General features: G+C 41.9%; 1 protein-coding gene across 2 annotated transcripts in view; it reads right to left on the reverse strand.

The window, feature by feature from the left end:
- Positions 1-1,279: 1,279 nt before the first annotated feature.
- sema4ab (sema domain, immunoglobulin domain (Ig), transmembrane domain (TM) and short cytoplasmic domain, (semaphorin) 4Ab) overlaps positions 1,280-15,353 on the reverse strand; it is a 21,617-nt gene continuing 7,543 nt past the window's right edge. Inside the window, exons 7-15 of one of the 2 annotated variants that reach the window (XM_029443211.1) lie at positions 14,726-14,848; positions 14,067-14,194; positions 12,429-12,610; positions 11,091-11,235; positions 10,153-10,342; positions 8,932-9,047; positions 7,092-7,255; positions 4,965-5,059; positions 1,280-3,900 (exon numbers count right to left, since the gene is read on the reverse strand). In XM_029443211.1, the coding sequence (XP_029299071.1) occupies positions 3,101-3,900; positions 4,965-5,059; positions 7,092-7,255; positions 8,932-9,047; positions 10,153-10,342; positions 11,091-11,235; positions 12,429-12,610; positions 14,067-14,194; positions 14,726-14,848 (1,943 nt within the window). In that variant the 3' untranslated portion in view covers positions 1,280-3,100. The remainder of the gene's footprint in view (positions 3,901-4,964; positions 5,060-7,091; positions 7,256-8,931; positions 9,048-10,152; positions 10,343-11,090; positions 11,236-12,428; positions 12,611-14,066; positions 14,195-14,725; positions 14,849-15,353) is intronic. The other variant, XM_029443212.1, reaches the window with a different exon arrangement.

Below are 15,353 nucleotides of genomic sequence, written 5' to 3' on the forward strand. Positions count from 1 at the left end.
TCCTCCTCTAACATGACAGGGGCTGCTTCATGACAAAGGCTAGAAGGGAGAGAAAAACCTGACATGACTATTTATTTTAATATCAGAGGATCAGCCTGCCTTAAAAGGATTTCTAAATTGTACAGATGTACTTGAAAAGTAAATCATGGCATTGCAGGGATAAATAAATCAATAAAATTACACAAAGAAAAAAACTGGTAGTCATTTAAAGAGGTGTATTTGTCCACCTCTATAATTAATAAAAGGGAGCTGTTCTAAATGAGCATTGGGGTGAATGGTCATTATATTGCCGTTCACCAGGTCATAGTGATGCCATTTGTAAAACCAAATTATCTTTGATTATGATTGGCTCAGACGCTTTCAACCCCTTAATAGCGCTCCACAGTCTACGTGGTGCTTGGCAACCATTCTGCTATGTCGCTGAAGAACTACATTGCTTGGCGGAGGAATTATTATTTGTGATCATTAAATGATTTTGCTGCTGTTTGTTTTAGGGAACCTTGCCAGGTATGACAGTACCAGTCGAAGGTGTCGAAACTTTTGACTGGTACTGTATGTAGTAACTGTTTTCTAAAAGCTTGTTTCTAACAACGCCTCCGAGCTTTTGTAAAATCCCTGCAATTTACAGTCTCTCGTGGCTTATTGCTTAAATGCAGAACACATTGAAAATGTTCAAAGAAATGTGAAAGAGTAGCCAATCCCCAGTATTCAAAGTCATTCCACTTGTTCATTAGATCACATCACAATTCAGAGTGTGAAAATGTTGTCAGTGAGTTCATTATGATATAAAAAAACATGTGATTGACTGAGGTATTACAAAGACAAGCATTTTTCAGACTGAGCAGGAAATCAGACTGGAGGTTCGATCGCCGGCTCCTGTGCTTGGGCAAGAAAAGAAACCCCTCGCTCCCGAAGGCACAGCCCTCGTGTGTGAGTGAGCTTTAGATTAGATGATGAGCAGTTTGGCACTTTGGTATGTGGTGGGCTGACAGCACAGTGAGAGGTCAGGCTTCAACATTTCCTCTTCTTCTCTCATCCCTTACTCAGATTACAGAAACTTGCTGCTTTACATTTGTCTTACGTATTTCCTTGTTTCCTCACTTGCACCTTCGATGAAAGGAAAATATTTGAGGAGAAAGGAATGGAGGAAAAACAAGACATTCTACTCTCTGAAAACCGGCATCTGAATAGACGTCCGATCACATCTGCACAACCGGATCACCAGAGCCGGATCACTCAGGATCCATAACCTTTTCCAGGCTGGCCACAACAGATTTTCTAGCTAAGCTAACAAGCTAAGTAACCTCTCTCCATTCATGGACTGTTAACTGGGCGTAGCATAGCACAGCATTAGCCTAGCTACAGCACATGGCTGAGCAAGACTTTTTAACTTTTACTTCTGCCAATGAACCTTGATTTAATGTTATCGAGTGCTTTATTATTGCAATGTCTGTTTATAGTTAGGATATTGATTAGCTGCACTGCTAACTGATGTTATTGCTTTGCACAGACACAAGACTAAAACTAACCACCTCTTTTTATCCTGCACAGATCACATACAATATATTTACGATTGGCTTTAAACATAGTTCTTGTGTTCGGATCCCAACACATTTTCAGACAGAGCAAGGATTACATCCTTTACATCCTTTGTTCAGAGAGGAATATCTCTCCCCCTAAATGATAAGCATCTTCATTAAAAACCTGTATTCTGGATTTATATTGTGAACACATCCGTTACTGCTCAGACATCAAAAGTACATAAGCCAGCAACACTTTATGTATTATTAACATCTGCATTCATTGGTATAGTTTGTAAATTCTTTATTCAATAATCAAGGTAATGATGAGAAGAATGTGTTATAAAAGACTGGACATGAAATATTTCACATCAAATATACTTTGCACCCGACACATAGGGATGTTCAGCCTCGTAGAAACCAATATTTAATGCAAATATTTTTACTGCTGAAAGACAACAGGCCTCTCCATGACTATAACATCATCCATCATACAGGTTCAAATGGAAAAATTACAATGAAAAGATGAAAGTTGTTTTATGCTTAAGAGCTGATATTTTGTCATTATTTGGGTATTTGTCCCAGTGTAAAGCTGCGTTGATGTATCCCAGCTCCAGCTGATTTATAATAAAGAGTTGTGTTCGTCCTCCATGACGACCTTTATGATTGCAATTCCCAGAAGCCAGGAGACATGAAATAAGGCAATCGGAAAACACTTCAGGTTTCTAATTTACATGACTCAGAAAATCATGTAACTGCAGAACTCCAATTCTAACCTCTGTATGGAAGTGCATGTCAAAACAGTGGCTGCATGTTTACTGATGTTGTCTCCAAATGGCCCGGTGTGTATGACGCACAGGAAATCAGTAAAAAGTGGACCAACAGCTCCACCAAAGCATCAGCTCAACTGAAGCCAAGGCACGTTCACATTATGTGTGTACAGATGAATTAGTGTATGGCCATCCACCCGACCACCTACTTATGTTACAGGAACACCATACTTACTGGACTCAGGGAAACCCTGAGCACTGGACATAACCCAGGCATCAAATATGTGTCCTCCAAAATGTGTTTGGCAAAGAAATCAGCAGAGTTGCATAACCAGCCATGTGTGCATGTATGTACAAAGATGAACACGGGGCTCAGACGAGAGTGGATATTTTGAAATTGAACATTCTATTCATGTGTTTTGAATTAACTCTTGAAAATACAACTATCCCATAATAATAGTTGCATCAAACACCGACTGGTCTCTAAAAACATTTAAAGAACCAGCTGTACCTTTCTGTTTAGTAAGTGATTACACACAGAACATTCAGAGCATAACAGCCAACGGGTTTCAGTGTCTGGCAACAACAAAGAAGTTCCATCTCAACTCGTGTCTCCATTTAGTGTGCCACAGAATCGTCTTTCCTCCTATGAGATCCAAATCTTGCCTATCAGGATCAGATAGTGTTTGTACCGTGCCATTGGCTGTGCAAAACAGAACCTCCCACTGGGCTGACTGACAGTCACCATGGTGATTCTGGCACCAGATGGCCTCCCGTCACCTCTGGTCTCATCAGTTAACTGTAAACTGTTCAGATGGGGGTGTTGGGCAAATGCCCATTAGAGCCTGTGAGTGCCCCGTTACAAACCAAGCCACTGGCTTGTCCGTTGCGTTTGCTCAGAACCTGGCTCCCCCGGAGAGCCTCGTGCTCCACAGGGGTCCTTCTGTCAGAGACTCTGCTCGAAGTCCCTGGCTGTGGGGCCGTTCGGCTGCGGCAGCGCTGTCTGATGACATACAGAAGCATGGTGATTAACAGACTAAGGCAGAGCACCAGCAGAACTGACACCACCACCAGCTCTTTTAGGTAGCAGTGGCCTCTGGCCGACAGCAGGGGCTCCCCATCCCGAAGCTCTGCCTCTTTCTGCCCAGATTCCCCAGCCCACATAGTCACATTTCTGTCCCGCGGAGTGTCCCTGCTGGACAGTGTTGGCTCAGTCTCTTCTTGTCTTGTTTCTGTTCTTTTAGGCCAAGTCCCCACAGAGGGATGCAGCCCTGGCCTGGCCACAGCCTTTGTGGTGGGTATGGGGTGTGTCTGAGGCCAGGTGTGGCTGCTTGGAGTGTGAGCCATGGGGCTGCTCTTCTGTTTGACGTGATAGATGGCAATAGTCTGTTGGTAGCCGTTCTCAGTGGACAGGCAGAGGTAGTGTCCCAGTGTGGCAGGAGTCGCCACGAAGCTAAGACTCCCATCCTCCAGGTGCAGATACAGGTCTGAGGAGAGCCGGCTGTTGGGACGCTCCCACAGCTGCTGGGAGAGCTGCGACGCCGCGGGACACTGCAGCCGCACCACTTCATTCAGAGACACCGACACCAGTTCACCTGCAGGACATGAGGCTGAAATACAGATTACTCACCAAAACCCCCAATACACTCAGACCCCTCTACACAGCGTCGTCAAATATCAATAAAGCTGCCAACAGCAGTCTAAACCTGCTAATGCTATGCATGTTATATGAGCATGTCAGTTATTAAAGAAAAAGGCTGCAAGTAAACTTATGTTCTTCACTTGCTTGCTATGTGGGATGTGCTAATTCAGAATTGACATAACAATTCATATACCAGTTACCTTGGGCCCAAGGTGGGACAAGAACACATTAATACATGCAGGGGAAGTAATGTGATCAGAGTGTGTGTCAGAATGAGTGATGTAATGCAGTGATCCTTTCTCCTGGGGCTTCTGTCCTGCTTTATCAGATGAGTTCAGTGTGCGTAGAGAGATGGGAAATGTGCATGCTGGCTGTCATCAGGAACATGATTTAAATCACTGTTTCAATCGACTAAATACGCCATAGGTTCAATTAAATGAATACATAATGCATATTAAAATCTATTGTCTGACGTGTCTGTGATTTTGGCACTTGCTTGTTTGGAACCATTTTTCATTTGGTGCACCTCGCTGAAACACATGGACAGACTGCAGCTTTTACCGATGCCTTTATGTGACCATGATAGCTACCCTGCATTCCATCACAACATTGGTTGAGCACAGTCTCAGAAATGAACACAGCAGTGATTGTGACAAGTTGTGAAGGGAAACTAATAACATTTGCAGCTGTTGTTGCTTTTTCTGCTGTGAGCTTAACAATATAGTTTCTAGAGCCTGACTGATTTGCTGATGGCAGATGTTGTATAAGCATATACAGTGTGTTGGCTGATCAATCACAAGGTAAGAACAGAAATGTCAAAGATATGTTTGAGAAAGAGCGTCTAGTTTAATTTTACACTTTTATAAAACAACATTTTAATTGATGCTCATCCAGTGTCTTAGTGTCATATTGGACAATACAGTTTGCTATGAAAAATATATCTAGCATTAATCCAGTAAATATCAATGTTTCTTACATGGAGTATATAACCAGCTCAAGCAAAGCAAAGCAACTGAGACAAGTGAAACTTACCTGCAGGCAGTTTGTTTGGAGCAAATCTGGCTCTATGTGTAAATGAAACACTGTTGCATGCCTCTTCAACATTCCCACTGTCTATATCCTGGCTTCTGAGGAGGGAGAACTACAGTCAACAGAGAAGGCTGGTACAACAGTCATATTGAATGGGAGCTTGTAACTTCGCCCCAAAGATTCTCAACTGGGGGTCTCAGCGCAGAGAGATGTAGGTAAGGGCTCAGTGAGGAGATATAGCTGATCTCATGGCTCAGTAAGGTGCTCTGCTTTTATATATGGTCATTGGTCCGTTAACAAATGTCCAAACAGATGAATAGGGGTCAGGATTCTTTAAAACTACCATTCGATTTGACTTTCGATTTAAAAAAAAGGTCAACTCGATCAGTGCTGATGGCTAATGCCTTGACAGCTGTTATTTACATTTTTAAGACTTCTTTAAAAAGAAAGGCAATCAAACGTGATAGATCCGCCATACTTTTTTTATAATTCATTTAAAATGTAATAACAATAACTTATTTCACCCCTCAATTGGAAACACACTGTTAAAAAATAAAAATAAAAAGAAGAGCCACTAGATGGCAGAAGGGTACGTTGCAACAAGAGCTTGAGCTTCTCAGAGTTTACGAGGTACACCTGAATGCACCATGAAGTCCTTGGCGCCCAGATCCTGGATCCGCCTGCGAGTCGGCAGGGAGTGGACATGCTTCCTTCTTCTGACAAGCTTTATGAAGATGCTGATTGGCACCTGCCCACACTGCCAAAAGTACTAATGCCTGGTTTAATGCCTGGTTTAATGCCTGGTTTAATGACCATGGAATCAATGTGCTGGATTGGCCTGCAAACTCGCCTGACCTGAACCCTATAGAGAATCTCTGGGGTATTGTCAAGAGGAAGACTAGAGACACGAGACCCAACGATGCAGACGAGCTGAAGGCCTCTATCGAAGCAACCTGGGCTTCCATAACAGCTCAGCAGCGCCACAGGCTGATCACCTCCATGCCACGCCGCATTGATGCAGTAATTCATGCAAAAGGAGGCCCAACCAAGTACTGAGTGCAGACACATGAACATACTTTTCAGAAGGCCTATATTTCTGTATTAAAAATATTTTTTTTATTGGTCTCATGTAATATTCTAATTTTCCGAGATACTAATTTATTAGCTGTAAGCCGTAATCATGAAGATTAAAACAAATAAAGGCTTGAAATATTTCACTTTGTGTGCAATTAATCCATATAATATGAGTTTCACTTTTTGAATTGAATTAGTGAAATAAACTAACTTTTCCACGATATTCTAATTTATTGAGATGTACCTGTAGATGGTTGGACCGACCAGGTGCTCTTCTTCTGACCCCAAACAGGCACTGAGCCACGTGTTGGTTACAGTTCAGTTAGGTTAACAAGTAAATTCAGACACTAAACCAAAATAGTTCTGGGAGGATTATCATTCATTGTCCATCACATCCTAACAAAAACAGTTATCTTATAATAATGGACTGGTTATAGTGAGACAGAGAGGCTGATGGACTGGTTATAGTGAGACAGAGAGGCTGATGGACTGGTTATAGTGGGACAGAGAGATTGATGGACTGGTTATAGTGGGAAAGACAAAGTGATGGACTGGTTATAGTGAGACAGAGAGGCTGATGGACTGGTTATAGTGGGACAGAGAGACTGATGGACTGGTTATAGTGAGATACTGGGCATTTGTGATATTTGACTTTATAAATAAAATGGCTTGACTGTTTTGTCTCCAGCTCGGACTGTGAGGAACCTGAGCGTGACACGGGATGAGCAGCAGTCCTTTGGTGTGCCTGCTTGTGCCAACAGACCTCTTTTTTGTTTTATTTTTTACTTTTGTCTCCTTACTGGTTAATTCTAGCGAGGCTCCACTGAGGAAGGCGGGTGTATTAGAGTTGGTTTGAAAATGAGGGTTCTGTGCTGTGATGTTGTTTCACTAGTGTATACATTGACATTTAATGCAATTGATTTTGTAGCCTAAAGATTTCTTTATTTTACCCGTAGTATCGTATATAATCATAACCCCCCCCCCCCCCCATCCCTCCATGTTTCTACCCAATAAGAGACATTTTCAACATGAGTCCCAAAATCCTGTGGCACTCACAGACTGGCCTGGGTGTTGGAGGCCTGCACACAGGCCCTGCTGACAGGGTCCCAACCACAGAAGGGGTCTCGGGCCAGAACACACTGAGGACAGGTCCAGTAGAAAGAGCAGTTGGCTGTTGGAACCCTCACCACACCCTCTGATGTGCCAACATATATCATACCCTGCAGTTGGACAGAATGAGATGAAACTGTTAGAACAGGACACATGCACTTCTCAGTGAATCCTGAACACCAGAGTCACATACATGCATAAGATCAGCGAGGTGATTAACTACAGCACATGACTTGGACCTATCAGTGTCAGTATACAGGTCCAGTCATGCAGTTCCTAAGACATATAAAGGGGCCGGAGCACAGGATTGTGTCTTGCCAATTTTGCCTGTACAGAACAAGGCTAATAAAGGCAGCAGCATGCTAAAGACCTCTGCATTCTAAGATCCTGGCCACTTTCTGCTCTGAGCGACTCATGAGGGAGCTGAAGCTGTGAGGAAGAAACACCAATATCCTGTTGAGAACAATGAACCAAGTAAAGTATGTACACAGTCATGTTATCTCAGGGTTGGAGGTAGCTGCACGCAATAGTAATACCTAGTTTGACTTCCCTGATGAATGCTTGTGACTCGTGACAACATTTCACGACAAGAGGAGTTAAGTGCTTGGCCACACTCCTTTCATCGATACGGAGCTGTTAACTGGAAGTAACGTTTCTAAAGTAATGGAACCATGGGAAGTGGTAAACAGCAAGGGTGAAGGAGCTTTTGCTGTCAGAACCCTACTGGGATGAGTTATCAATGGACCACTGAGAGGAGGTTGGGAGCAGCCTTCTCACAGTCAACCGAATATCCATTGCTAACATAGAGGTACTGCTGTTGAAGCAATACAACTTCAATGTGAAATCAACAGAGGAAATGGCAGAAATGTCAAGAGAAGATCTCAAGTTCATGAAAATCATTAAAAGTTCAGCTGAACGGACGTTACTGCTTGAGAGAGAAAAAAATAATGACCTTTCAATCACAAAAATCTCAGACGACCCTGATGATCTCGAACTTTGACATCTGGACTTTTCTAGGAAAGTGACTTGTACACGTTGGAGGCAAGTTTAATTCCTCTCAGATCTCTTGTGGCACAGACGGACCAGAGAGTACTTATCATTGTTACAGGAACAACAACAGTGGTCAAAGGTCAAGAGAGGTGGATCCTGGTTGTTGGGGAAGGTACTGCAGACCTTCCCTGACACACAAGGACTTATGCGGTCTGTTAAAGTCCACACCAAGTGTAACATACTGGACCGGTCACAAAGAAGAAGGCCGAATAAAGACTCAAGTGAAACCAATATCCCAACATGTGACCTTACAGTCACATTTTCCAAAAAAAAACAAAAGCACTTTCATTATGGACTTTTCATTGGCTCCGCTGTTTACGGTGTTGAATTGCTATGTTATTTTATAGTAACAATTAGGGGCCCGTGTGTAACCAATTTTGATGTGTGCTATATGTTGTGTGTATTAACTTGCTATGTAAATATTGCTGATGCTTATCAACTGCGCACCTGTGGGTAATCACGGTGCTCACGTTACGTAACTTGCATAGCACAGGTGCTGGGAATTAAGAAGCCATACAGTATTTCAACCGTGTGTGTGGTTGTAGGGATGTTTTAGATCTATATATAAAAAATGAAAAGAAATGTCAAATGCATATTCCATGGAGGACCTCATCTTTTGCACCACCACGAAGTAGCATTATCATGAATAATGTATCATTGTTGCACAAGGCTACAGGCTGGTATGAGCACACATCAAGCTTTGGATTGGTATCTTGAATGTCCTCTCAGTGTGTACCTTGGGTATGGAGAGCTTCAGGCTCTTGATAGGCTGAGGCTGCTTGAACACCTGGACCTCCTCTATGATGTGGGCCCCACTCTGCAGCAGCACTGCTTTGTGCAGGTAACCTGACTCTGAAACAGATTTAGTGGGAAAGCAAAGTTCATATTTGTTCAACGGACAGACTTCATACTATTACAGGCCTCGTGGAGTCAACAGTTGGAATGCTTTGATGAATTTGAATTTGTTGTCTGGAGGTTCCAGATACCCTACTATATACTACATACCCTACTGTTAAAACTGTCATAATCTCCTGCCAACAGCAGTCCATGGAGAACAACATGCTGTACAATGGTTCAACTAGACTGACGATGTGAAGGGCAGAAAGAACAACAGTTCAATGAGAATCAAAGAACAAAAGAAACTGGAAGCTTGGCATCAACATGTGAGCAGCTTCCTGTTTCAGTGTCCAGTGCACAATGATGCCTCTAACAAGCTGGAATTAACAGGCAGCGTGTTGCTTTAGAAAGGCTCTTCTTCAAACTTACACTTCTCTGGACTGGAAAGCAAATTCACAATCCAAGTTCAACAGTGTTCTCCCCCTTCATGCAACACTGTGGGGACATGCACCGAATGGAGATTTGAATCATTCTATTCTTCTACGTTAGGGGCAAAAACTATTTCAAATGTAAATAATACAGTTGGTGTCTGAATTATGTTTTATTTTTATATCTCTGTTCAAGTAGAACAGAGAGTAACATCAGTATAACAGCTGATTCATAACTTTCCCACGCTAGAGTGCATCAACAGCATCATCGAGAGTCAAAGTCAATCTGTGAAGTGACCACACTCAAAGAAGTCAGAATGAAGAACCGTCGTCGAGAAGCAGAACTGAAATTGGAATCATTACAATCCAAACACCCAAGCCTATTTAAATGGTTTACATAATGCTTTAAGATAATCACATGTTCACTACGTTATATAAAAGCACCTCCATTTCATAACTGCTGAAGTTCTTCTTCTTCCAAAAGACTTGTTTTAGAGTATTTCCATACAGCACAATAGCTGCCCTTATATAGGAGTTTAGGGGGTGTTACCTATGCTAATTATAAAAATGTATGTTCAAGTAGTATCATTCAGGGTAAGAGCAGATTTGGATGTTTAAGAATGTTTGTGTGACGAAAATGAAGAGAATTAAAGAGACTGTTGGTGAGGTGTGGTCGTGGGGACATGACCGACCTGTGAGCAGGAACAGGACAGTGTAGTCTCTGCGGTTGGCAGCCTGGACTCTCTGGACAGTCAGGTGGCTGTAGCTGTGCTCAGCAGACACCACGGTCACACTTCTTCCAACCGGCCGCACACTGTCGTCTGCCAGGAAGTTTTCTTTGACAAAGCGCAGGGTGTTGTCAGACGCGTTGTGCAGGCCACACTACCACACAAAAAGGCAGTTTGACAGTAATACTAACACTGCGTTCACAATTTAATTGCATTTATATGATACGTAGGCGTATAATATGTCCAATTCAATACACGATGGATCTTATTTTCATGGTTTTGTCCATAATTTGTTCTTTACTATTAGAACTTCAATAGCAGAGTGAAGCTAATGTCAGGAGTATTTATACCATATTGCATACACTGTATGGCACCTCTATCCCTTCTTTCAACTAAACATAATCAAGTATTGAACTTCCTGTTGATATGTCTTCACAAACAGCAGTGTAGCAAGAAGACAGAGCACAGGAAATACACTTATTCTAGCTTAAGATATAAACACATATTTAAGAAGTGTTTATCACAGCAGATAGAATAGAATTATTTTACAATCTATGAATATATTTTGCCAGATTCCACAATAAATGAATGGTTCACTCAGCACAAGCCTAGCATGTGCACAACTACAGTAGTACAGGAGGTCAAAGGTGAAGCAGGAAGTGTGACGGATTTTACTCATTTAGCAGACTTCTTATCCAGAACGACTTACAATGAACTAACTACAGGGCCAGTACCTTGCACAGGGGTACAATGGCGGTTTACATCTTTGTACTTTTATTCACACACTATATACTGTATTTGCACGCTCTCCTAGTATGGACTGCAGCTGCTGCACAAATATTTCCCTCAGGATGACTAAAGTTCCATCTCATCTTCATTATTAATTAGAAGTGAAGGTTTACCTCTCCTGGATTTGCGACCTTCTCTTGAACCCGTGTGCTCCACTGTAACGTGTCCCTGTTGAGGACTTTGTAGTTACCAGAGAAAACGGATTTGATGTCAGTCAGGCGGAACGAACACACTGCTGACCGTCCCGAGTTGACAGACCTGGTTAATGGGGGGGAAAAACATTAAAAGACACATAGAGCTACAGACAAAAGCCCCATGATGCACACAATACATGTGTAGATAACCAGGAATGACAGCACAGGTGCTCCTGCTCAGTATATTATTCTCATTGCCTCTTTTTAACTCTCATCCCAAGACATAGACATAGTTGTGGAAGAGCCTTCATCAGGATGTGATTGTGTGTTGGACAGGGATCTTTATATGAATTGTACAACATTGACTTTGTCACTGTGGTCATTTTCTATGTGTTATAAATAAAGTTGATTTTACTTATTTATTCAACTGCTCGCAGTGCCTGACCAGGTAGCCCCCTCGCTCTGACAGCCCTCCATTGATACATGTGTATCGGTCCTGTTTGTGCACAAGTGTGTGTGTAATGTGTTAAAAATAATGAAAATATTTATTAATAATAATAATAATAATAATAATAATAATAATAATAATAATAATAATAAAGGAATGCTTTCTTTCTTTCTGTTTTTCACATGATGATTCAAAGTTTTATTTGTTAATTGTTAAAAAAATGTCCTCTAGAGGCGATAGGGAGTCGCATGGTGATGCTCTAGTGGTTCAGCTTCCAAATACAACACCAGATGGTTGTGAGTTCAATACCAGGGCTGCCACCATTGTACCCGAGTTGCTCCAGAGAGACTGTCCCTGTAGTTAGTTCACTGTAAGGGCGTCTGCTAAACAAGCCAACATACAAACTATCAAAACGTAACATTACACGGAGCGTGCAGCCCCCAGTGACACAGTACACACACATATCTAAACTCCACTTAAAGAACTTAAGATAGCAGAGATATTTAGACTCTCAGAGCTTCAGCAGACAGACTGACTTGCAGTCATACAATATATGACAACATGACAAACCACTACAACTATATGATTGTATGGAGCAGTTTAGAGGTGAAATACTTCCCTATTTATTTACAGCAGGTGGCTCAGAACTGCACATTGCACCTGTAATGTAAATGTGGCCCTGTCTTTTTATGGGATGAAAAATGTTTCAAAGATTTGCAGATTTGCAACCTTTTTATAAACCATTGCTTTAAGCAGCACTCAGCATGAGGTGAGATGAGAAAAACATTTCGAGAGGCACAAACTTACACCACCCTCTGAAAATGACTCTTGATGCTGTTGGAAACTGTATGGCTCTTTAGTTTACTGACCACTGGGAGGTGAAGATGCCATAAAAGAGTGTGTCGTCTGCAGGAGCGCCCTCTGCTGGTGGGAGGCTGTCTATGTCCTGGATCACATTGTAGGGCAGCTCATTGTCAGCCTGGCACAACAGCTGAGCTTTGGCAAACGTGGTCCAGCGTCGCTGCAGGGTACGCTGACCTCCAACATCACTCTGGCACATGAGGAGAAGAACACAGCGCTGTTGTTGTTGTTGTTGTTGTCACCTCCACAGTGTTTCATATACAGCAGTATGTAGGAGTCTGGCCTCCCCCACACCTCATCATGGCGGCAGACTACCCACCTCTTGTCTTTATATCTGATCATTCTACCCACGTCATTCCTCCTGCCAACATCCCACCCTTTCACTGGTAGTGATGCAGATTTAAATCAAAACACAAGTTATATCTCAAAATATATATCCCTGCCCTTTCTATTAAATCATGCATTAATCATGATGCAGGACGTGTGCAGTGTCTGGATTAAAAACAGCTCTGATTGCCTGATAATCATTGGATTACGTGTAGCATAGTGGACACGTTATAGCATTGTTCTGGCACAATTATTAATCTGTGCTCTAATTTAGTTGTTAACAAGACTAAATTACTTTGTGACCATCTTTTATTCTGAAGATCAGAAATCTCAGTGGCTACTCGTGAGCATATTAATCCATGCGCTTAGATTTATGGGGACATTTTCATACTTTGGAACTAATGTCAGTAATTTAAGAGGAGCACAGCCTGTTCTCCTCTGTAAAGAAAGGTAGAATGACCGTTAAAGGGGGCCTGCGGTATAGTAGGTTGAGATCAAGACATTGTACCCTTACAAATACTAATGGAAACAGTGAACAGCTTTCTTATTTGTTTAAAAAATAAATCAGACCACCAGTTCACCCGATCATGTGCATAATGACTAAAAAGAAGACTTTTAGCAACGCCGAGCTGCAACTTCTGCTCATGCAAATCAGAAGGAGAGAACAGCTGTCTGCAGTCCCATATATACAAAACAATTAGAAAACACACACACACACACACACACACACACACACACACACACACACACACACACACACACACACACACACACACACACCATGATAAATGTCCACATACTCTCACACATTCATTCATATATTTTCTTTATGTCTGCAAGTATCCATGAATACATCCATACATTACGTGGCACTTTGTGAGCTATCTAATGCAATCCATCATGATCATTATGTCCCATTACTGTAATGTTGTTGGAAATTCAGTTGTGGGTTTATTGAAGTCACAGTGGTGTTGTACTGGATTACATGATAGTTTTAGATATTTTTCCCAATGTACCTGATAAAGTGGAAACAGTATATTGTTCATTAAATATGAAATGTATTCGTGGATGTACATATGATTGTGTGATTTAAAATATATGCGCTAGCGCAGGAGTGAAAATACATTAATACGAGATTACATGCAAGGCCGCCTGCTCATCACTCGTAGCTCTGGATCACTCGTCAATTTAGTCTGTACCAAGAGAAAATTCTTATTACCAGAAAATGAGTGAACGTCACAAATGGCTGATGTGTGCCACTTGAGAAGAAACGAGGTCGTACGAGGGGTTCCTGCATGAGACAGTTGTTGTACACTTACCATGCAGATCTGAGAAACACGGGAAACGATAAACTTGTCGATGAAGTCATATTCTCTGCCCACTTCACTGAAGAAGAAATAGATTTTCTCCTCATCAGGGATGAAACTGGAGCTGATGAAGGTTGGATCTACGGAAATACAGTATGTCAAATCATTCAAATAAAAGGATACAAGTTACAGCTTATCAGTGTTTGCGTCCGGGACCCTTTGGGCCCACCTGGTGGTGTAAAACTGTGTTTGCAGTGATGCCATAACACCTACAGTAAATAAGGAATGTGCTCCATCTGTCATGTGGGCTCGGCAAAACGTCTCACGTTAAAATCATGACACTGCTTAACTGTGGTCAATGTACACGACATTTCAAGAGTTGTGCTTTATTCTGGTCTTTCTAACCACACAACCAGAGGCACTCCACAAATCTTCTGTTTTCATGTTTATTCTCTCTTTATGCTCAGGTTTGGTAGTTCATGTCCCTCACATGCCAACATGATGCTGTTAAACTGTTCCTTTGAGTAATGCCAGGCTTTCTATAGAAAGGGATGCTCCCCACATCTCAAGAGCTGCCAAAACAACTGAAGAGAACATGATGAATGTAATCATTAAAAAAGATGTGTTCACAGCTGCTACGACTGCCCTGTGTTTCAGTTTGACACACTCACCCTCCAGCCATCCTAATGTATCATCCAACTTCAGGTCCACGCGCCGGCCCTCGCTGAGGTGGCGGGAGATGACTGGCCGGTTCCCCCTGTAGTCTGCCACCGTCCCAGTATAAAGCTCTCCGTCTGAGAAACACAACACACAGCAACAGAGATGTCAGGACCCTTTATAGTGAACAACTATTGCTTTCCCAGCCCGAAAACACTTTATGTTATAGTTGCTGTATTTTGAAACAGATGATGACCAACAGCTGGAACATCTGTAAGACACCATTCTCCAAAGGATTCAGTCCATCTACAAAACTGAAATGAGTTCAAATGTGTTACTGCTACATAGAGGACACAACTCTACGTTTAACTAACATGACAAATCAGTCTTTGCTACATTTTATTGTGTCATTCCTCTTTGGAATTGTTTAGCTTTAACTTGTCTGTACATTTTCACAGTTGTATCACCCTGTTAGGCAGTATAATATATGTATAACACATGTTTAATATATCGGTATCACTTGCAATACATGGTAGGTTGTCATGATCAGACAAACCTTCGGTTAGGCCTTTTTGATGTCACTCTTTATCCTTGAATAAGGAACTTATTGCCTCTTAATTATAGGTTCATTATTTTGTCCGC

Source organism: Cottoperca gobio, chromosome 11 (assembly GCF_900634415.1).
Source record: "Cottoperca gobio chromosome 11, fCotGob3.1, whole genome shotgun sequence".
NCBI lineage: Eukaryota > Metazoa > Chordata > Actinopteri > Perciformes > Bovichtidae > Cottoperca > Cottoperca gobio.